We start from the raw sequence: 24,101 nt of genomic DNA, 5'->3' as shown, positions 1-24,101 counted from the left end.
CGTGGATTGCAAGGGGATATTCAGTTGTTTGTGGATGATGCGAAGCTGGGAAGGGTTATTAGTAATAATGCAGATGTGGTAGCCCTGCAAGAGGATTTGAATAAGCTAGATAGATAGTTTTGACTTGGAAAATGAATAGACATGCAGGAGTATCAAAGACTGGGGCAAATTTGATGATTGATAGAAACCTGAAATTTAGGGGACATATTGCAAAGGTAGTGAAGGTAACACAGAGGATTGCTGCAATAATGAGAAGGACACTGACCTGCAGATATAAAAGGGTTATCATTCTGTTATATAAGACTGATCAGACCACACTTAGACTGTTGTTCTCAGATCTGGTCCCCAGGATTTGAAGGAGGATAAATTTACTTTGGAAAGGGTACAGAGGCAGATAACAAAGATGGTGTCAGGACTGTACAATGTTAGTTATGAGGATCAGCTGAGGGAGTGTGGACTGCAGAGTTTGGTGGATAGGAGGAGGAGAGGTGATGTGATTGAGAATTTTATACTGTTGAGAGGTGGTTACAGGGTTGACACTGGGGGGTTTCTTTTGCTTGGTTGAACATCAGGAAGGAGTAATGAGAAAGAGGGTGAGGAGTGGTTTCTTTGCATGGAGGGTGGTTGAACCATGGAATACATTGCCTGATGGAGTGGTGAGAGTGAGCACGATCAATGCGTTTAAGTAGTGGTATGATAGACTTTGTGTTTCCTAGGAGGGACCTCCCTGAATGAGTCTTGATAGACTTGTGTTTCTTAGAAAGGACCTCCCATGATGAGTCTTTTGACTCCATGGAGGCCTGAATAATAATAATAATAATAATAATAACTCTTACATTTGACCCTCCTTTATCCCTTAACTCTGTCCCTAGTTCCTGCTGCATGCAAAGCAGACCTTAAGGTTTCTATGGTGTTTCTATTAAGGTTTCAATTTGCGATTAGCAGTTCACCAAAATGCTCATTCCTTTCAACCACACAAAATTTTTTGATTATTGACTGTGCCAGTCTAATTGAATTAATATAGTTTGAGAATTTCAGGAGTAAGAACATAGGCAAATCTTACAGCTAAATTACATCTATTCATGCAGTTAGTCGTGGCGATTCTCTGTCAATTTGCACACAGGTTCACAATTATTTCGAAACAGTGCATTAGCAAAAGATCAATCAAGGTCATTAAACAAATAATACATTGAAGGGGAGGAAATTACTTCTCTTAATCATGGCTTTTGCTTAACTTTAGCATGTTGCTCAACAATATTTACAATGTAAGAGCAGTTCCCTTATTTTTAATCTTATTCAGTTCCTTCCATTCTTTGTACATAATCATAACCATATTACTTTTGCATATCTACAATTCTAAACATAAATTCACACCAACTCCTTTCTATAAACACAATTATCACTTATACTAATCCTATGCATCTACAATTAAGAAAAAAGCATTGACAAAGTGTGCCCACTCACAGTCCAGTTACATAAATAAAATTTCAGTCTGGATTTTCTTGATTCTCTTCTTTTATTTCAGGGTACAATAGCTGCTTAGGTGCTCCATAGATAACTGTGGTGCTCTTAACTAGGTTTGCAGACGATATCCTTTCTTTGAACTTCCTACGATGACAGCTGCTTCTAGCCACTCTGGTCTGTCAGTTGTCTGTATCGGGGAGAACTCACATCCACGTATCTCATCCTGGAAACAGTCCAGTAATATCTGGGAGATATCCCGTTGACACATTTGCTACTACAATCTTCCATCGAGTTGTTAGGAAAGAACTGCAGAAGTCTCTGTCACATCCTCGCTAATAGCTTTCTCCTCGTCCTTCCATGCATTGAAGCAAGAACCCCAAAGGTATGGCCTTGTCTCCTCGCAGTCGGAACTGGATCCTCTGAGAAGGGAAGTGAAAAAAGACAGAGCCCTTCTCTTCCCTCTCAGTCCCCTTAAATATCTCTCTAATCCTTTGTTTCAATACTAAAGTTTCCATGATTGCCCTGTGGTGTGATGACATCACTTCAATTCTCTCCCTTCAAACGTCTCCAATGTGGGTGCTTATTTTTGTTTGCAAAACCTTGAGAACTTTTATTTTTGCTGATTCACTTTCCTAATCTTGGTTAATCCCCTCTCTTTAGTTTTTCATACAACTTTCAACAGGAATTATTTTATGTACTTTACAAGAATATAAGGTGTTATTTAAATATTATTCTGATTTCCCATTTTACATTATATATACGTGTGTTTATACCCCTATAAAACCGAGCCCGATGACGTTAACTCATTTAACTTATCATGCGAGATTTTACAGTAGAATATTATGTGCAATACGTGTATATGCTTGTTCATTTACTTGATTACTTTTCTAAAATCAGATTTTTTTTGTTTATATACTAATAATGATATTCAACATTTTTATTTTTTCCTTATTTGATGAGAAAAAAGCCTTTCATATCAATAAGTGTTTATACCTTTTGAGTAATTCAAATATACCAACTAAATATGGCATTCTCCTTCATTACTGTTTTCTAATATATCTTAAAACAAACACATTGTCTGCCACAGTGGTGCACTCAGGATTTAATCTTGGAGGGGGCCAAGCACTCATGATTGGGGGGAGGGGGAGTTGAGTAGATGATTTGAGAATACACACTACGCATTGCATACGACCTATGACTGAGCATCTGCAGTGATCGCCAATACATGATACCCACGATCTTCTCTTGCCCAGCTCAGACAAACAAAGTAGCTGATTGATTTTGAAAGTTTATTTTTCACTTGGTTAGAGTATAATAAATTTAGTTTAATCCTTTATCCAAGTGTGAGCAAACAAGTTTGCACCTGAAAGTATCTTCAGGACTGGGGTAAGGTGGTACAACACCAGAGCAACTCGTTGCAAAGGTGGAGCAAGCTACCAACAATCCTATCTCAGTATCTCCTATAATGCAAAACACATCTCCTTGCGGATATGTCTAATGTTATGCATTAAGGGAAGGGCCACTACCCAGACTAGTTTTGACCTTTATTGAGGTCTCTTCAGTGGGAGCCAGGCACAAGTGGAGATACCAGGCAGAAGCATTAGCAGGTCATCTTTACCTATAGGAGTTGCCAGTTGGTGTGCCATTGATTTATTGAGGTCTCTTCAGTGGGCCTGGCTCCCACTGAAGAGACCTCAATAAAGGTCGAAACTAGTCTGGGTAGTGGCCCTTCCCTTAATGCATAACATTAGACATATCCGCAAGGAGATGTGTTTTGCATTATAGGAGATACTGAGATAGGATTGTTGGTAGCTTGCTCTACCTTTGCAACGAGTTGCCCTGGTGTTGTACCACCTTACCCCAGTCCTGAAGATACTTTCAGGCGCAAACTTTGTTTGCTCACACTTGGATAAAGGATTAAACTAAATTTATTAAACAGAGTAGCTCTCGGCCACCCGAGCACTGCTTCGTTCACCTTGCGTTCACAGCAGCAGTGATTCCCGAGAGCTATAGGGTATTCCCACCTTATGTGACCGCTAATTCATAAGTAGAAATAGAAGACACGACACAACATAAATAAAAAAATGAATTTTAGCTAGGAAAAGATTGTAAAAACATTTTCTAGTGTTTTCTTTCCTTTTACTTTTTTTTTTATTTGGGGGGGGGGGCAGGGCTCTTGCCCCCCCCCTGGGTGCGCCACTGGTCTGCCACTCTACATAGATTTAGTTACAATTAATTGATAAAGTATTCAAAGTTATCCTAAAATCAATTGCATTCGTCCAATTACGATGAGCTCTGATGCATCTATGCAATCTTAAAACTTTCATACATCGAAAAAAACGAAATCATATGGTCAAATTAATGTGAATTTTGTAGCGTGGGTTGCATAAGCCACACGACAGCACATCCAACTGAAATGGAAAACACGCCGTCACTTTGTGTGTGTGTGTGTGTCAATTTCACTCCCTTTCTGGCTTCATATCACTTAAACAAATCTTATTTCACTGCTAAATAAATGCTGAAGAACTTTCTTACTGGGAGATGCACCACCATTAAAGGAAGCAAAACCTGATAAACTTTTAAGCCATTTTTTATGAAAAATACCTTATCGACTTTCATACATCGATAAAAATACAATCATATGGTCAAATTGATGTGAATTTTGTGGCATGGGTTGCACAAGCCACATGACAGCATACCCAACTGAAATGGGTATGTGATGCCACTGATTTTAGATATATATATATATATATATATATATATATATATATATATATATTAGAATGATTGCCTTTTGAATTTTATCATTGAAGAATTTAAAAATCTATAAATTAATCTAAAAAAGATTAATTTATGATGACATTTTTTTTTTCTGTGAATACCCATTATATTCAGTGGCATTTCAAAACTTGTGATCTCTTTCACATTTTTTAAACTTGACAACACATATGCCAGTGTTTTGGATGAAGCATTATAAGCAATTATATTTTAAGGACCTTTGAATCTAACTTTTTATTATTCATGGAATTTCTATAGATTTTTCTTTTAGAAATAAACTGTCATTTGCAAAATGTTGAAAAACAAATATTCTACCAGTTTCATTTTTTTGGTATAACAAAGCATGTGTTAGATCTGTTTATTATAGATAAAAATGCATCATATTTTTTATATAGGGAACTGTAGAACGTTTGATGGCTCATTTAGTTGAAGAAAATGCACTAGATCCAAGTTATGTTGAGGACTTCTTGTTGACTCACAGAACATTCATTTCCAGTCCCCTGACCATTTCAAACTATTTGCTAAGTTGGTTTGTGGACCCTCACTTAAAAGATAAGGTAATTTTTTTTTTTCCACTCTAAATTTTTTTTCCCCTTTTCCTCAGTTATAGAGTATATAATTTTTCATGTACAGCTTGTAATATTTCTGTTTAATCTTCTGTTGTATAATTTGGTTTAGTTTAGCAGCATATATTAAACAAAATTATTCTCTTCTCATTTCCATCTTGTTTATACTAATCAGTTATAAAACTCATAAACCAGGATGAATAGAACCAATAAACTAGGACTAGAAAGAATGTATACTTACAACAAGCTACTATAGCTTTTGTACACGTTGGTTTCTGTAGTTAAGTAGTTCTGTGGGAAGTTTTTGGTATTGAGACCACATTATAATATAAATAAGGAGTTTATTAAAAATAAGCAATTAAAACCCAGCAGGTTTTGTACGTCTTAAGACTTGCATCATCAGGGGTAATGGTACATGAAAAGCCTATTAACAATTAATTACACATATTAGATGTTTTTGATAACTTCACAATTGTTAAATATAAGATAAAGTATTCTGGCATAATAAAAGCCTTTTACTAAAATAAAGAGCCAAAAGGCTTCAGTTTGACGATGCAAAATTATATAAGTGAAGGATATTAGATCCCCCATTATTATTTCAAAGCTGAATGGGGAAACTATGAAAGTTTCATAAAAAAATAAGTTGACCAGAAAGCTTATGGGAATACACTCACTGGAATTCATGAGTTGCCTTAACATGGACTACTTAGAAAACATAAATGCTACAGAAGCATCTGTATATGTTTTCTAAGTAGTCTGTGCTAAGACAACTCATGAATGCCGGTAAGTGTATTCCTGTAAGCTCTCTGGTCAACTTATTTTTATGAAACTCAGATTTTATATTTGGCTTTGAAATAATTCTGGATCTAATATCAACTTTACTTATATAATTTTGCATCACCAAAACTGAAGCCTTTTGGCTCTTTATTTTAGTAAATACTTTTACACGCAGACTGAGAGTTCACTTACGAAAAATACACCTACGACATTTCAAATTCCTTGGTACTGAACGAGAGCTTATACACTCTCAAAAGATTTCTTCTTGGTCTCTGAGGAGAACCAACCAGTTTGAAACAGCTGTCATGCCAGTGAAACCTTATCAAACTGGACTAATAGAAAGCAAATATATAGATGCTTGGACAGCATCTATGTTTTCTAAGTAGTCCATGCTAAGGCAACTCATGAATGCCAGAATTACAGGAATACACCAACAGTGTATTCCCATAAGCTCTCTGGCCAACTTATTTTTACAAAACTTTCATAGTTTCTACATTGAAATAATGCTGGATCTAATATCCACTTTACTTTTATAATAATAAAAGCCTATTATGTGTAACATAATAGGCTGTCGTTGTGTAAAATAAAACGTTCATGTACCACTACCATTGATTATGTAAGTTTTACGACGTACAAAGCCTGTCAGGTTTTAATTGCTTATTTATATTATAATGTGGTCTCAATACCGAAAACTTCCCACAGTACCATGGCTTTATTCATATGCTTAATTATAATAATCTTATATGTTCCAAAGATGTATATTATGTGTAACACTATCATATGTGATATATGATTATATATCACCTCTGCAGCTTGCACCTTTCAAATCCATCAATTGTTCATATGCAATCGCCACCACAGGAACTTTGCATTTTGGTTGCAAATGAGAAGACATCTGAGTGTGGCTCATTATTCAGATTATTCTAACAATAGCATCACTGTGCATCTGGCCTATACTGCAAAGCCTATTTCCCACATACTCTCTGTAGGCAGTCATACACACACTATCGCAGCATGAACTTTTATCCATGAACATTCTATTTTTAAAAACAGGTTTTGCAATAGCCTATTCAGCATTTGCCCAATTCACTGTATCGCATCTATATATTACCTGTTCTGCTGATTTTGAGGATGTTTAGATTCTCCTCCCGTATGGTTATGGGCCGCATGCCAATGGTTACATGTTACTGATGTTAATATTTATCACTTGACAAATTCCCCAACTCTAACTTGTTTTCTTTTCAACCCAAATAAGAAAGAAAATCATTATTATTAAAAATTCAGGAGCAAGGCTTATACGTTGGTCATACATAACTGGTAATTAGTTTACGGAATTAACAACGCATATAAAGTACATTAATTAAAGGTAACTTTAATGAATAACTTCTATATTTCGGCAACGTCACGTTGCCATCTTCAGGAACATAAAGGATGTGGTATGTGCATGCAGGCACTAACAAAAGCAAATGAGGAAGAAAGCAAGAAACTAATATTGTTCCTAAAGTCCTAATGGTGCCCTCTGGCAGGCTAATTTGGTTCTCTTGGCAGTTGGGCTGAAGTTCTCATAATGTAAGTCTCCCAAATTTGGGGTAGTTTCATACACACAAATTTGTTGAGGTTAGGAACGTTTTTTAGAGCTGCTGAAGATTCCTTGAATAATCTTTCATATTTAAACTTGCTGCAGTGTATTATTTTTGTTTTCTTCCAACGAATTCTATGGTGGGTATCTAAGATACGGTCTGCCAGCCCAGAGCGGCTGTACTGGTGAAACCGAATGTAGTCTTCGTGTTCTGAAATCCTGATATTTGTTGTTCTGCCTGTTTGGCATAAGTAGGACGATTTGCAGCTGCAAGGGACCTGGTATACACCCGGTAGGTCTAAGGGAAGTGGTTGGTCTTTGGTAGAGCGGATAAGGGATGCCAACTTTTTATATGGTCTGTAACAGGAAGTAAGGTCATATTTTTTGAGGATATTGGTTATTTTCTCAGAGGTGCATTGGATGTAGGGGATGGTGATAGATTTGGTGTAATCTTTCTTGTGGAGGGGGGGGTTGTGTTTTACTGGTTTTAATATTTTTTGGATTTTTTGGGGGTTATAGCCATTGGCTAAGAAAGTGTTGAGGATGTAGTTTAGTTCAGTAGTTAGGGCCTTTTCATCTGAGCAGATTAATTTTGCCCTGTTATATAGTGTTTTTATAACCCCCTATCGTTGTGAGGGGAGGTGGTGGGATTGCTGGTGAATGTATCTGCCAGTATGGGTGGGTTTTCTGCAAACAGAGAAAACCAAAGATCCATCAAGTTGGCGAGTGATTAAAGTGTCTAGGAAGGGGAGGGTGTTCTTTTCCTCTTTTTCTAAGGTGAACTGGACTCTGAGGTGTTGGTTGTTTAAGTGTGTTAGGAAGGAGTTGAGTGAGTCTGAGCCATGTGGCCAAATAGCAAACACATCATCCACGTAACGAAGCCAAATAGTGAGTTTTTGTGGGGTGGAGTTTAAGGCTTTCTCTTCAAAGGTCTCCATAAAGAAATTGGCCAAGGGTGGGGAAAGTGGTGAACCCATGGCTGTCCCCTCTATCTGTTTGTAGAACTTTCCTTGCCAAACGAAATAGCCTGAGTTCATTGTGAACTGAAATAGGGCTGAGATATCGGGAAGAAACTTGGCTTGGATGAGCTCTAGGGTTTATTTGAGTGGGACATTAGTGAATAGGGAGGAGACGTCAAAACTGACCATTATGTCAGTGTGTTGGAGCGAGAGGTTTTCTATACTGACTTTAAAGTGGGCTGAGTTTTTTATGTGTGATGGTGTGTTGCCAGTATAGTGTGCGAGCATTTTGGCTAATTTATATGTGAGGGAATCAATGCCATCCACTATGGGAAGTAATGGCACATTTTGTTTACGTATTTTTGGGAGTCCATATAATCGGGGGGTCTAGAGTTATAAGGTTTTAGTTTGTTAGTGACTTCCACAGGCCAAGAAGTGACATTCTTAAGGAGTCTGTGGAGAGTTCTAATCTGAGAGCTGGTAGGATTATATTCAATAGGGAGGTAAGTGGTACGGTCTAGTACTAAAGCATTAAGCTTACCTTTGTAGTCCTTTTGATTTAGCACCACAGTGGCATTTCCCTTATCCGCTTTGGTGATTACTATTTTTTTGCTATTCTTCATTTCTTGTAGGGCTGCATATTCGTCTTTGGATAAGTTGGTTTTAGGAGGTTTGGCTTTAGTGAGAGCACCGACTACATCCAGTCTGACGTTGTTGGCGATATGGTTAGGAAGGTTGCGAATTCCACGTTCTATTTGGATCATGATTTCCTCGGCAGGTATTCTTTTAGGAGCTAGGGCGAAATTGTGACCACGTGGAAGTGCTGAGAGTCACAATTTCACCCTAGCTCCTAAAAGAATACCTGCCGAGGAAATCATGATCCAAATAGAACGTGGAATTCGCAACCTTCCTAACCATATCGCCAACGTCAGACTGGATGTAGTCGGTGCTCTCACTAAAGCCAAACCTCCTAAAACCAACTTATCCAAAGACGAATATGCAGCCCTACAAGAAATGAAGAATAGCAAAAAAATAGTAATCACCAAAGCGGATAAGGGAAATGCCACTGTGGTGCTAAATCAAAAGGACTACAAAGGTAAGCTTAATGCTTTAGTACTAGACCGTACCACTTACCTCCCTATTGAATATAATCCTACCAGCTCTCAGATTAGAACTCTCCACAGACTCCTTAAGAATGTCACTTCTTGGCCTGTGGAAGTCACTAACAAACTAAAACCTTATAACTCTAGACCCCCCGATTATATGGACTCCCAAAAATACGTAAACAAAATGTGCCATTACGTCCCATAGTGGATGGCATTGATTCCCCCACATATAAATTAGCCAAAACGCTCGCACACTATACTGGCAACACACCATCACACATAAAAAAAACTCAGCCCACTTTAAAGTCAGTATAGAAAACCTCTCGCTCCAACACACTGACATAATGGTCAGTTTTGACGTCTCCTCCCTATTCACTAATGTCCCACTCAAATAAACCCTAGAGCTCATCCAAGCCAAGTTTCCTCCCGATATCTCAGCCCTATTTCAGTTCACAATGAACTCAGGCTATTTCGTTTGGCAAGGAAAGTTCTACAAACAGATAGAGGGGACAGCCATGGGTTCACCACTTTCCCCACCCTTGGCCAATTTCTTTATGGAGACCTTTGAAGAGAAAGCCTTAAACTCCACCCCACAAAAACCCACTATTTGGCTTCGTTACGTGGATGATGTGTTTGCTATTTGGCCACATGGCTCAGACTCACTCAACTCCTTCCTAACACACTTAAACAACCAACACCCCAGAGTCCAGTTCACCTTAGAAAAAGAGGAAAAGAACACCCTCCCCTTCCTAGACACTTTAATCACTCGCCAACTTGATGAATCTTTGGTTTTCTCTGTTTACAGAAAACCCACCCGTGCTGGCAGATACATACACCAGCAATCCCCCCCCCCCCCCTCACAACAATATGGGGTTATAAAAACACTATATAACAGGGCAAAATTAATCTGCTCAGATGAAAAGGCCCTAACTACTGAAGTAAACCACATCCTCAACACTTTCTTAGCCAATGGCTATAACCTCAAAAAAATCCAAAAAATATTAAAACCAGTAAACCACAAACCCCCCCCCCCTCCACAAGAAAGATTACACCAAATCTATCACCATCCCCTACATCCAATGCACCTCTGAGAAAATAACCAATATCCTCAAAAAATATGACCTTACTTCCTGTTACAGACCATATAAAAAGTTGGCATCCCTTATCCACTCTACCAAAGACCAACCACTTCCCCTAGACCTACCTGGTGTATACCAGGTCCCTTGCAGCTGCAAATTGTCCTACTTTGGCCAAACAGGCAGAACAACAAATATCAGGATTTCAGAACACCAAGACTACATCCGGTTTCATCAGTACAGCCGCTCTGGGCTGGCAGACCATGCCTTAGATACCCACCATAGAATTCGTTGGAAGAAAACAAAAATAATACACCGCAGCAAGTTTAAATATGAAAGATTATTCAAGGAATCTTCAGCAGCTCTAAAAAACGTTCCTAACCTCAACAAATTTGTGTGTATGAAACTACCCCAAATTTGGGAGACTTACATTATGAGAACTTCAGCCCAACTGGCAAGACAACCAAATTAGCCTGCCAGAGGGCACCATTAGGACTTTAGGAACAATATTAGTTTCTTGCTTTCTTCCTCATTTGCTTTTGTTAGTGCCTGCGTGCACATACCATATCTTTATGTTCCTGAAGATGGCAATGCGATGTTGCCGAAATATAGAAGTTATTCATTAAAATTACCTTTAATTAATATACTTTATATGCGTTGTTAATTCCGTAAACTAATTACCAGTTATTAAAAATTCAGGCCTCCATAGTGTCACAAGGCTCATTGTGGCAAGCAGCACACCCTAGAAAACAGTTTATGCTCGTTTATGCTCGGACCACTCTATCAGGAATTGCATTCCATGGACCCCCACTTTTAACCTTCTGTTTTCTTGATACTGCTCTCCCATATACAACTCTCTGATACCTATCAGATAGCCAATCCCAAATTCAGTTCACTAACTTAACATCTAAATCCATGTGCTGCAGCTAAATATCAACTTATCATGTGGTTCCCTGTCAAATGTCTTTGTAAAATCCAAAATATGACAGAATATGCCTTTTCCTCATCAACCAGCATTCTTGTCATTTTATTATAAAAGCAGTCATATTACTGAAACAAGAGTGTCTCTTAATAAATCCATGCTTACTCTCACAGTTAATATTATCCTCATCTGTCAATGCTAAATTATCCCTCATTAATTTTGGAATTAACATCTACAAAATTTTAACAACTACTGATGAATTACAAACTACTCTATAGTTTGACACTTCCAGTCTGTACCACCCATGGCACTATCTTACCCTCTTTCCACTCCTTGGGCCCCTTTTCCATGGCCAGACTTTCATTGAAAGGCCAGGTCAACAGAGCTATCAGTTCTTTAGCACATTCTCTCAAAACTTGTGGCTAAATCCCATCCAGTTCCATTGCTTTGCTGATATCCAGAGTACTCATTATTTGAAAGATATTCTCGTCTTGCACTTCAAAACCTCAAACCTGTGCTATCTCCATGAAAACCTACTTCTCCATCTTCTCCGGGATGAAATACCCCAGTAAAGTGTTCATTGAAGAACTCCACTATGTCTTTTGCATCAGTCACTCTATTCCATTTTTATCCAAGAATGTCATTCTTCACACAGTCATTTCTGCTCCTGTTGACCATATAACAAAAGAATTCATTAGGATTTTCTTTGGATCTCAAGGCCAGTCTCTTCTCATATTCCAGTTTTGCAAGTTCCCAAGCATTGATGATATCTTGTCCTTCCAATTCCTCCATCCATGGAACTGCCCAACGCTCATATTTTAGACCATTATAATCACCTTCCTTATAATTCCACATACATTCCTTTCTCTTTGATACTCTCGCATGTCTATTCATCTTCCAAGTCAAAATCACATGGTCACTCTCTCTCTCCAACTGAGGGCAGAGATGCTATCTCAGTTATAATCAGATCTTCTGATGCTATTGTCAAATCTAAAACTCTTGAAATTAGTGTTCCTTCTACTACATGCTATCTAAGACATTTTAGACTGCCTATTCAGTATTTTCCCATTTAATTATAAAATTATGAAAGCAAAAGAATGAACTAAGGTTATAATTCAATATTGGATAAAAATGTCATATAAAGTTGCTATCCTCTATTAGAATAAGAAAACTACGCAGCAAGATTTTCTGTTATCAAGCAGAATCATGTGTCATGATGAGTCATTGTTAAGTATCCATTTGGTTACTAAATGAACCAGCATAAGATTGCAGGGAGATAGGCCAATCAAATTGTGTTCTTTAATGGCCTAAATCATTGGTGGCCAACACAGGCCTGCGGGCTGCATGTGTCCCGTCACGTGATTTTGTGTGACCCGCGACAAGATAAAAACTATATTAAATTACATGTATTATAAATTTAGCTATTAGTTTTCACTGCAGATTTTCTGATTGATATACTAGTTATATTCATTATTTCTGATGATGGAAACAATTCATATTCTCAAATTGGAATCAAAATTGCTTTAAAAAGATTACTCAATTTATAAAATCTACTTGCTTCTCTGTGCGAGTTGTAGTAGTGGGAGTGGTAGATTTCTATGCGCTCCAGAGTAACGCATCATTGAAAGTCACTTGCTCTGCTCTGCTTACAGTGATCAGTTTCAGAGACCTCAGTTTCACAGTTAAAAGTGTTATTGTTGCAGTTTGTCCCCTGGTCAGTTACTTCAGCCTTTGTGTACTATGAGTAAGAAACATAAGATCTGTGATGAAAACAGGTCATTTCAGGAGAAATGGGAAAATGAATTTCTGTTTATAAATAATAACGACAACAAACCACAGTGTCTTGTGTGATTGCAAGTATTGCCTGTGCACAAGGAATATAACCTCAAATGGCACTACATATAGCACCATCCCGCTAAATGCCAAGAATACGTTGGACAAGTACATACTAAAATTGTACATAATTTGAAGAGAAAGGTTAGTGCGCAGAAATCTATTTTTACTAAAACCAACATCAATACAAAACAGCTCACTCTTGGCATCGTTTGTTGTAAGCACAGAGATAGCAAAAGCAAAAAAAATCATTATCTGATGGTGAATTTGTAAAACACTGTTCTATGAAAATGGCACGTGCATTTGGGGAAGAAGAAATTGCCAGTGAGTTTGAAAGTGTCCCACTATCAAAACAAACTGTAACAAAAAGAGTCGAGGAAATAGGTTCTCACATATTAAATAAATTAAAAAGTGTTATTACAGATTCAGCTTACTTCTCATTGGCTCTGGATGAATCAACTGACATAACAGATACAGCTCAACTTCTAATTTTCATTCAAACTGTTTCCAAAAACTTTGTTATTAATGAAGAGCTACTAGCATTAGAGTCATTGCATAACACAGCCAAAGGTCAAGACATTTATGATGCAGTTATGAAGGTTGTAAATGGTACCTCTGACATCAACAATCTCACAGCTATTGCGACAGATGGCCCCAAATCAATGCATGGTACTCAAACAGGCTTAGTTGACTTACTAAGGAAGGCTGGAATCAATTACCCTGTATTGCACTGCATTATACATCAGGAGGCCCTGTGTGGTAAAATTCTGGAGATAGAGGATGTTATGAAAACTGTAATGAAGTGTGTGAATCTAATTAAGAGCGGAAATCGGGCCTTGACACACCGCAAGTCTCTTTCTTTTCTAACAGAAATGGAGGCAGAATATGACGATTTATTGTTGTACACAAAAGTATGTTGGCTAAGCAGAGGGAATTGTTTGAAATGGTTTTTTGCTTTGAGAAAAGAAATAAAACAGTTTTTAGAGGAACACAAGAAGACAAACAAAGAACTAACCACAAAACTATGTGATCCTCATTTTAACAGCTTGCTCGCCTTTCTAACAGACATCACACACCACATGAATGAACTCAACGTGAAGTTACAGGGATGTAACCAAACAATCTCAGATTTAGTTTGACACCTAGATGAGTTCATAAGTCGACTGAAGGTTTTTAAATTCACCCTAGTCAGAGGAAACTTGGTACATTTCCCTTCCTGCAGGGAGTTGATGGAGGAGAGCCATGACATTGACTTCAAGATTTCTGTGCCAATGTTAGACCAACTTTTGGAGCAATTCAGTAAGCGATTTTCTGACTTCAGTGACATGCGACCACAACTGATATTATTTAACAACCCAATGAAATGCGACATTTCAGAGCAGCACGACACTATTCAATTGGAGTTGTGTGACCTTCAAAGTGAACCCCTTTTTCCAGTGAAGGATGGAGATAGGCATTGACTTTTGGAAACTGGTACCAAGGGAAAAATATCCTGCATTGAGTGATTTCTCCTTTTCATGGAGAAATTTGGAAATGAAATCTTCACCAGCATTACTCCTAAACCTTTGGTGGAGATATGTAGATGATATCTTCAACATATGGAAAGACAACATAGAAAACCTACATATGTTTATTAATAGAATCAGTGCACTCCACAATAAAATCAAATTTACTCTAGAAGTAGAAAATAACGAACAGCTACACTTCTTGGACTTACTAGTTAAAAGACAAGGTAACAGTATCAAACTGTCAATTTACAAAAAACCTACGGACACTGGACGATATCTACATTACTCTTCAAACCATCATAGGTCACATAAACATAGCATCATCCACATGTTGAGAAATCGAGCTAGAAAATTTATCTCTGATGAGGAAGAAGTTCAAACAGAACTGTCTCAAATAGCTACAACACTATCACAAAATAATTATCCTCAAAACATCATCAACAAATTTCTATACAAAGATAACCAACAAGAAAGAACAGTCTCCCAGCAAATTTCACATCCCCTTTATAGGTTCAATTTCCACAAAAATTGTGAGATTGTTAAAGACCCATAACATCAGGGTTGTATTTAAACCAACTAATATCATCAGACAGGTTCTAAGATCTCCTAAAGATAGTGTTCCATTTTATAAATCTCCAGGTGTGTATAATATTCCATGCACGTGCGGTCTTTCCTATATTGGACAAACTTCGAGAAGCCTGGAAATAAGACAGAAAGAACATGTTGGCGATGTTAATCACAACAGAACGATCACCTCCAGGTTAGCACATCACTTTTCAACTTCGAACCACACTATAGACTGGAATAACAGCTCTATGCCCTACGTAAACGAAGATTACAGACACAGATTATTTAAAGAAGCAGCAGTTGTGCTACGTACAGGCAGCAACCTAAACAGAAATCAAGGGGCCATACTGAACGATACTTGGAAAAACCTAATTAATTCCCTCAGTTCAACAGAACTACAGTACGCGAAAAATCATATTACGCGTTTGCATGTAACGTGTGTTCATGATGCTGAGTAGAAATGTCACGAACATGTTACCTTAGCTACCTAACAGGTACTAACATTTTTTTGTATTCTTAAACCTTTTTTGCATTTACCATTTTTTGTACTGTGCAAGCCTTGAGAAAGCTAGTCAGTTACTAGCGAAACTGGTAGGCAATTTGTACAAACATATGTACGTATTAAATATATGGTCAATTTAACAATAAGTCTTTTATTTTATATACAAACATTTTGAAAAAAAAAAAAGAAGTTTAATAGTAGAAATAGATACGTATATTATTAAAGTGCACAGTTGAAATTCTAAAGTTTGGCATAAGTAATATGCGCTTACTGAGAGTTCTGTTATGATAAATAGAACTTTCTGATATAGGATTGCTAAGATATTGAATAGAGATTTTGCTCTTTAGGTTTCTACCTGGTCTCTGATGAGAACTAACAGTTTGAAACAGCTGTCAGGCCAATGAAATCTGATATTTAAGATCTATTAAAAGGCAGACATTCGTGCTCTTGGGCAGAGGTTGTGTCTTTCAAGTAGTGCATACCAAGGCATCGCTGATGCCTTTTGGTTATATTATCATAAGCTCTCTGATAAATTTCAAAACTTTCTTTCTATATTTAGCTATAAAATATGGATGTATCCATAATAGCATACATATATAGTTTTGCACTTTATTGCTGATACTACATATGTATGCCTCCTTTCAGTCTTAATAACTTTATAATATTGCAAATTTTTTTTCTTTCACATATCTTTTACCTTTTTTGTCATGGAATCATGTATTATTGCATAAATAATCTTGTACTTGATTTTCAGTCCATTCTTGAAGCAAGTTACTGCTACATGTATCTGCCTTACCTCCTGTGAGATCCCCCCCCCCCAAAAAAAAAAGAAAAAAAGAGACACTGGTTGGGAAAGTGACTTCCATAATGATACTGGAATGTGTGTTTTCTGCATTATAGGATAAGTGTATTTTGTAGTGAAGTAAACTGCTCTCATGCAATTCAAAGGGATAATTTGAACTCATTCACTGAAAAAGCACTCGTTACCACAACTCATTCACCTCTAAGCAAAAAATCTTGTCCTCACGCCATTGTTACTCATACTCCTACAGTTTTCAAGGGTGAGCCCTAATTCTCTTCTTTCTTGTTGTGTATCGAAAAATTCCTTTTGCATCAGTCCTATAAAATCTTTAGTAACTTATGTTTCTTTCATTATTCTCTTTTTTGCATGTCAGTCAACTAGACGTAATCCACAAATCTTCAGTTTGACATCATAAGGAGCATTCTGTAGATCTGTCAAGATATTGGTTATTTTGCATCTGAATCCTCTCCACCACTTCCTTATCCTCCAAGAAATCCAGGTAGCAAAATCTGTTCACAGTAGTTGAGATGTGGCCATATCAAAGCCTTATAAAAAGGAATAAAACTTCCTCATCTCTACTTGTCAACACATTCTTCAATATCTGAGTGATATTGTGAACTGTTCTACTATGTATGTTGGCCTTATAGGCTTAATTGCTTTGGCCATAATTCTAAATAACATTTGTAGCATTCCCTCTGAACGTCATCTTCCTATCCAGGATAATGGCACTGGAGCATCACTGGAATAAATGTATTAGTCTTAAGGGAGATTATGTTGAAAAATAAAAATAATTTTGAAATTATAAATTCGTTTTTTCATTGTTAGGCTGAGAATGTTTCAGACACCCTCGTATATCTCTTAAGATATTGATCAGTTTGTAATTTTTTACCTCTGTCTTAGTACCTCCTTTATGCAACAGAAATAACTTGCCTTCTTTTCATTCCCTTGGGGCCTTTCTAGAGTTGAGATTTAAAAAAAACATCTTAAGGGGACTGCTGCATCCTATGCATTTTCTTGTAATACACATGCCAGTCACTCATCCAGCTTCATAGGATTATTCACATTGATATTTTGTAGTATCCTACACCCCCCTCCAATTCATCTGCTTGTATTCTCGCATTACATGTCTATCACTGCCAGTATCTTCAACTGGATGAAAGCACAATTACAAAATGATCACTTAGTAACCCAACTATTTCATTTGTTACCTTCATACACCTACCATCAGCATTGATTCAAGTTATTCTTCTGCATTCTTTCTTTTACTTTCCACATAGCAAAATAACTCTGTATTTCCCTTGGCCTACTTGGCCCTTTTATAATCTGTCAGAAGTTGTCTTCCATTCTGGATACCTTTCTTGCCAGTATTTTTACTGCTGAGCTCCATGCTTTAAACCTCACATTAAATCACATCAAACTGAAATGTCACCAAAGGTGTGTATTATTTCCACTGACTCATTAACTAATTACCAGAACTAAGGTGTGTATACACCCATGTTCACTGCTCTGATCCAGCATCCCCTACATCAGATAAGGAGACTATCTGGATATTCTCTTTTGTTGAATCATCCCAAGCCATGTGATCAAGGAGCATGAAGTTGCAGATTCTAGTTAGCTCAGTTAATTCTTTCAATATCACTGTCTACCTGTCCCTTATACTGATTCAGAATTACAAAATCAAAACTGCATTATTTGAACAGAGACGAAAATAAACTATACCATATGGTTTGAACTAAAATTGTGGCGATCTATTTGTACAGGAATTATAGAGATGAAGTTCTTGCTTGGATCCATATGTCTCATATTCATCTCAAATATTCCTTCTTCCTGTTTGAGAGATGATGATATTCTTACAATTATTGCAGATAATTTTTCTAATGAGTTCTGTTTGCTCAGGCAATTTAACTGAATATTCAAATGTTTTGTGTTCTTAAATTTTTACAAAAAATGAATTTATACTGAAAGATAGGTCAAAGCTGTATAACTGAGAGGAGACCTCCATATAGCTTTTAAAGGAATGCAGAGAACCGACCAGGGCTTCTGACCTAATGTCCAATCCTCACCTTCTCATGGTGCATCCTGTTGGGTATCTACCTAGATACCCAACAGGGTGCACCACGAACTGAACGAACAAGGATGGGCTGGCAATTTGGGATTTAGCTGACCAAATTATATTCTTATTAGCTTAAACCAATATACAAAATGATGGTACAATATGACAAAATTTCATGCCAGCTGGGGCGTCGCCCGGTTAAACAAGGCCCCTGTTGTTTTTGCCAGGGAACCAGGGTGAATGAACAGCAAAAAGTCAGCTATTGGAACAAATCTGAAAGCACACCCCAACTCAACATCACCAGAGTTAAAGATCGGTACTATCAACATAAGAAGCCTGAATGGCAAAGAAATGGAGCTAGCTGAGGAATTAGATAAGTACCAGATCGACATAATAGGGGTGACTGAAACAAAAAAGACAAAAACTGGCAAGATCTTTCTGAGCAATAAATACAAAATGTTATATTCAGGAAATGACAATCAAAGAAAAGAAGGAGTAGTCATAGTATTCAACACAAAATACGAGGCTAATCTTCTTGAATGGCAGGCAGTCTCAAGTAGAGTGATGTGGGCAAATATCAGAATGGGGAATTGGACAATGAGACTTATTTGTGCTTATGGTGCCACAGAAGGTTCTACTAAGATAGAAGTGGAGGAATTTTTTGATGCTTTAGAAAAAGCAACTGACACAATGAAAAAGGAAAAGTTGGGGATCTAAATAGCAGAAAGTAGGAAATGATTGTCAGACATTAAAAAATATTTTGGGAAAATATGGAGAAAAGAGCAAAGCTAATAATAATGGCAAATACCTGTTGGATTTCTGCTCAGGACATGGACTGGTTATTACTAACACCATGTTCCAACATAAAAATGTGCACAAATTCACATGGAGAGAAGAAGCAAGGAATAAGAAAAGTATCATTGACTATGTTATTGTTGATAGTGATGTTTTCTCCCTGGTGCAGGACACCAGAGTGTATAGAGGATTTGAATTTGGAAGTGATCACTATTTAGTCTTGAGCAGGATAAAATTGAATTTCATATTGAAAAGAATAACACGTAAGAAAGTTTTAAAGCGAATAAAAGTTGAGCAGCTCTCAGATGTGAACTGTAGACTAAAATACACAAAGATTATTGAAGAAAAAATGAAAGAGTTTGAGAACAGGAATCAAACCTTGGAGATTCAGTGGCAAAATCTGAAGAAAACATTGATTGATTCTGCCAGAGAGGCATTTGGTGAGGTTGTCTGCAAGGATAAAAAAATCAGAACTCCATGGTGGACACAGGAAGTTAAAGAGGCAATGAAGGAAAAGAAGAAAGCATATCAAAAGTTCCTGGCAAATAAGTCAGCTTTTGCTCTTAGAGAATACAGAGACAAATGTAAGAAAGCAAAACACTGTGTAAAACTAGCTAAACAAAAGTCATGGGAGGACTTTGGTAAAAACATAGAAAATAAATATCAAGAAGGTGGTAAGATATTCTGGAGGTTGTCTAGGAAGCTTTGAAATGGAGGAAAGAGTGCTATAAAAGGAGTTAGAGATGATAAAGGTGACATGAAACTGGAGAAAAAGATATCCTTGAAGTATGGAGTAATTACTTCGAAATATTTGATGTTTTAAGGATACTTGTGACAAAGACTGAATAATATAAGCACATAAACACAAGAAAGATATTTAATTAACCAAATATTTCGGTCTGGAAATAGCAGACCATCTTCAGTGGCACTACAAGATATTGGACAAACTGGACATTCTCTTGAAAAAAGAATCCAAGAACATCAATCCTCCATTCATCACAACAAACCTGAAAAAGCTGGATTGGCTCAGCACAGGATTGAAACTAACCACAACATCCTTTGGTCAAAAACTCTCCTCTTACATAGATCCCGTTATAAATTTGAAAGTTTATTCAAAGAAAGCGTAGAGGCCTTACTCCATCGTCCTTACCTGAATCGGAATGACTGTATATCTATATCAAAAATCTGGGAAAGTCTAATCAGGATAACTCTGGGGTCGGCAACCTTTTGAGTCGGAAGAGTCAAAAATTACAATTTACAAAATTTCAAAGTTTTTAAAGAGCCACAAAATTTTAAAATGTTTTTAAAGAGCTACAAGATCTTATTGTCTTCAAGGCATTTTTGCACGGCATTCGCTATATCTTCCCCTCTAGTTTGTCCAGAGAGCGGTAGCAATCCTAGAAGTTCTTCTTTTGGACCTTGGGAAGACATACACCTGACAAAAAGGGCAACTTGTGCCGTGTCTTTTATGTCGCAAGACTCATCTATAGCAAGTGATAAGGCAGAAGAAGGTTGAATATCTTCCACCTGCAAATATGTTACATTTGAAGACATTTTAGCTATTCTATCTTGTACTGTTTTAGCGGATACGAGAAGCTGGGCATAATGAAATATAATTTATCAAAAAACATTTTACAACGATATTTCCCAATTAAAAATACCTACCTAAATAAAATAAATAATTCTCTAATAATTTAATTATTAAAATAAATAATTTAGACACGAAACACTGTTTGTCTCACTCTCTCACGTACTGATTGACTATAAGTACATAGTTTCGTCGCATCTGTGGTCGCCTCCCGTGTGCGGTGATCGCCGACTGGCACGAACGAACTTGTCAGAACGTGTTTATCACGGCGCAGTCTGCACATTTTAGTTTTTTTTTTTAATTTTGGCAAATATTAGATACTTAGTTTACGAGTAAAGGTGTTATGCCCAGCTATGCCGAAATCAATGAAAATTGCCAAACATATAAACTTCCGAGAGCTTCCGACGGACTGACGACAGTGACGATGCGTGTCACGGGGGAGGGGTGCGGTGAAAAGCGAGTACAAGTGGCTGAGAGATAGAATCGGTGCCTAATCCTTGTTAATCGATTCAGAACGATTTTTACATTTTTTTTTTGATAAAATAAATAATATTTGCGTATGGAACTAAAGAGCCGCAGCTTCACATCCAAAGAGCCGCATGTGGCTCACGAGCCGCAGGTTGCCGACCCCTGGGATAACTCATTAATTCATATAAATTTGATGTTATTTAATATTATTAATTAATATCTTAATTTCAATCATGTCTCTGCTTAAAAATATTCCCTTTAATACTTAGTGATATAACATCATGCAGCTTGTTCTATTTTTAAATGATCTATCGTTAGTATTCCACCTTGTTTTTTTTTTTTTTTTTTTTTTTTTTTTTAACAGTTCTTGTAGTGCCACTGAAGATGGTCTGCTATTTCCAGACGGAAATATTTGGTTAATTAAATATTTTTCTTGTGTTTACCTGCTTATATTATTCACTTCGAAAAATTGCTAAATGAAACGAGCAGTGACAGCACAGTGGGAAAAAACACTCAACAGGCATATAGTCAGGAATACATATCCATACTTGAAGTAGAAAAAGCCATCAAAGGCTTGAAATGTGGAAAGGCAGCAGGAGTAGATGATATTTGACCAGAAATGCTGAAGTATGGTGGTATAAGAGTCTTACAGTGGCTGCACTGCATAGTATGAGAATTACAGAGGTATTTCCCTACTGAGTGTTCAGATGGTGTTCTGAGTGAACAGATGGCATCAATGGTAATATAATATTAAAAACGAGGATATTTGGAAAGAACTTGACATTGTCAGCATCCAAGAATGTGTTAGCAGAGCTAATCTCAGGTGGTATGGTCACTTAAACAGAATGGGCAAGGAAAGATTAGCAAAACAAGTGTTCTTTGCCAGGTTAGCAGGAAAATGATCTGGAGGAAGACCAAGATAAAGGTGGATTGATATGGTACAAAGTGCCTTAGACCAGTGCTTCCCAAACTTCTGGATGTCAGGGCCCCCTTTGCAAAAATTAAACTATTTCACGGCCCCCCCCCCTTGAAAAAAAATCGTAATAGAGAGATATATTATTATAATATTTATTGTATTTATATTCAATACAAAACATACACAGCGAATATTGAAAAAATCAAATGCATATATTACATTTTTTGCCTCTCACCGTTTGGTTCTGAAGACGATGCGGGCTGATCTGGTAAAATATAATACTGTCCTTTTTTTTTGAGTCTGTTTCTGCTTCTTCTGATTGTTTGCGGGATTTTTTCTTTTTATTTTTTATCAGCCACTTATCCATCTCAGAGTTAAATTTTTTAATGTAGAAATGTAGAATAGATCAAATAATATCACCACTTATCAATACTGGCACACCACAGACTGATAACATGAAATTAGTCAATATTACCTGAATAAGTGAATCCCTGGACCAGGAACATTTTTCTCTTTTGTGACTTTTCTCCCTTTACAGTAATTAAGCCTAATGCGAAACAGACAGCAAAGGCAGGTTATTAAAACGTGCATATGATTGGTGCGGTATTAACAAAAGATTGTGCAACCTAAAGATAAAAGCATAGCTGACAATTGAGTTGAAATGCTAATTCAACCGAATTTCATATGTGAAACTGCCATAACATTCATTATATATATATATATATACATTACTTAGTTTTAACACTTTTACGAATTTTAACACGTTCGGTTGAATTTTATTGCTGCCTTTGTAAATCGAACTTGCACGCATCTAATTAATAACAATAGTTTTTAGTTAGATACTGTGTTTTCCCATGCAACATATGGTTTTGTTTCAGTCTATACAGCATAGTTTCTATATGAGGGGACATGTTATTCATTAATTAGTGTTTTTATCCCAGTTGTCTCTAATTACACTATTTGTTGAGAAATATATTACACAGACTCCTCGTAACTTATTCACTGGCATAATAAAAGTACTTGTTTTTATTGTCTCTGCAGTATAGTGGCTGTTAGGGAGGGCGTGTTGTTTACCACTGCAAACGAGTTACTATCTCCCCGCATGAACTTGTTTAAGCTTTTTTTCATGTGTGATGTATATGCGATATATGTGAAACTTTTATTGGTAACAGAAAACTAGCTCGGATGACAGTGATAATATAAAACGAGTTTTGATATGTATATAAAGTCAGTATCAACAGTCCCTGATTACGAACGCGTGATGAAAGGGACAGGAAGATTTGGAGCTTCCCTGCAGAGCATTCGAAGTAAATACAATTAACCACTGCTTTGAAATGAGACATATGAATAAGCAATATTTACTAATATTCATTAAGCGCTGAAATATGCAGGAAGCAAAGTTTGTGAACCAACACCAATGTGTGAATTTTTTCATTAAAATATAAAAAATAATATAAAATAAATAATAAATAATAAAAGTTAAATACGTTTCTTTTAAAATAAAAAAAATCTACTTAGTCTTAAAACATTTTAAATTTGTTTTCATTATTTCATGGCCCCCCTCTCAACAAAACCTACGGCCCACAGTTTGGGAAGCGCTGCCTTAGACGATAGAAATATAAGATCTGATAATGTTGGAGTCTTGACAATTAACAGACTGATTTGGAGGAAAATTGTAGATAGGAAGTTAGTAATGATGTAAATTTTTCATGTAGTACTATCATATCCTGTACACCCCTTGAGGATACATGTCAGGAATTTGATGATGAGATGTGTGCATATTGATTTATCCTACACGCTTTAGGAAATTTTTTCTTCCCATCCCATTTTCCCTTTCATGTT

The 24,101-nt window shown here is 36.8% G+C and overlaps 1 protein-coding gene across 7 annotated transcripts in view; it reads left to right on the top strand.

The window, feature by feature from the left end:
- The window catches only part of LOC150099532 (rap guanine nucleotide exchange factor 6-like), a 486,813-nt gene that overhangs the window by 281,844 nt on the left and 180,868 nt on the right, over positions 1-24,101 (top strand). For all 7 annotated transcript variants that reach the window (XM_090404032.1, XM_090404034.1, XM_090404030.1 and 4 more), the window contains one exon: positions 4,638-4,799. In XM_090404032.1, coding sequence (XP_090260158.1) covers positions 4,638-4,799 — 162 coding nt within the window. The remainder of the gene's footprint in view (positions 1-4,637; positions 4,800-24,101) is intronic.

Source organism: Typopeltis vanoorti, chromosome 14 (genome assembly GCF_054136105.1).
Source record: "Typopeltis vanoorti isolate ZY-2024b chromosome 14, IOZ_Tvanoo_1.0, whole genome shotgun sequence".
Classification (NCBI taxonomy): Eukaryota; Metazoa; Arthropoda; class Arachnida; order Uropygi; family Thelyphonidae; genus Typopeltis; species Typopeltis vanoorti.
This window is presented reverse-complemented; position numbering and strand designations above follow the sequence as displayed.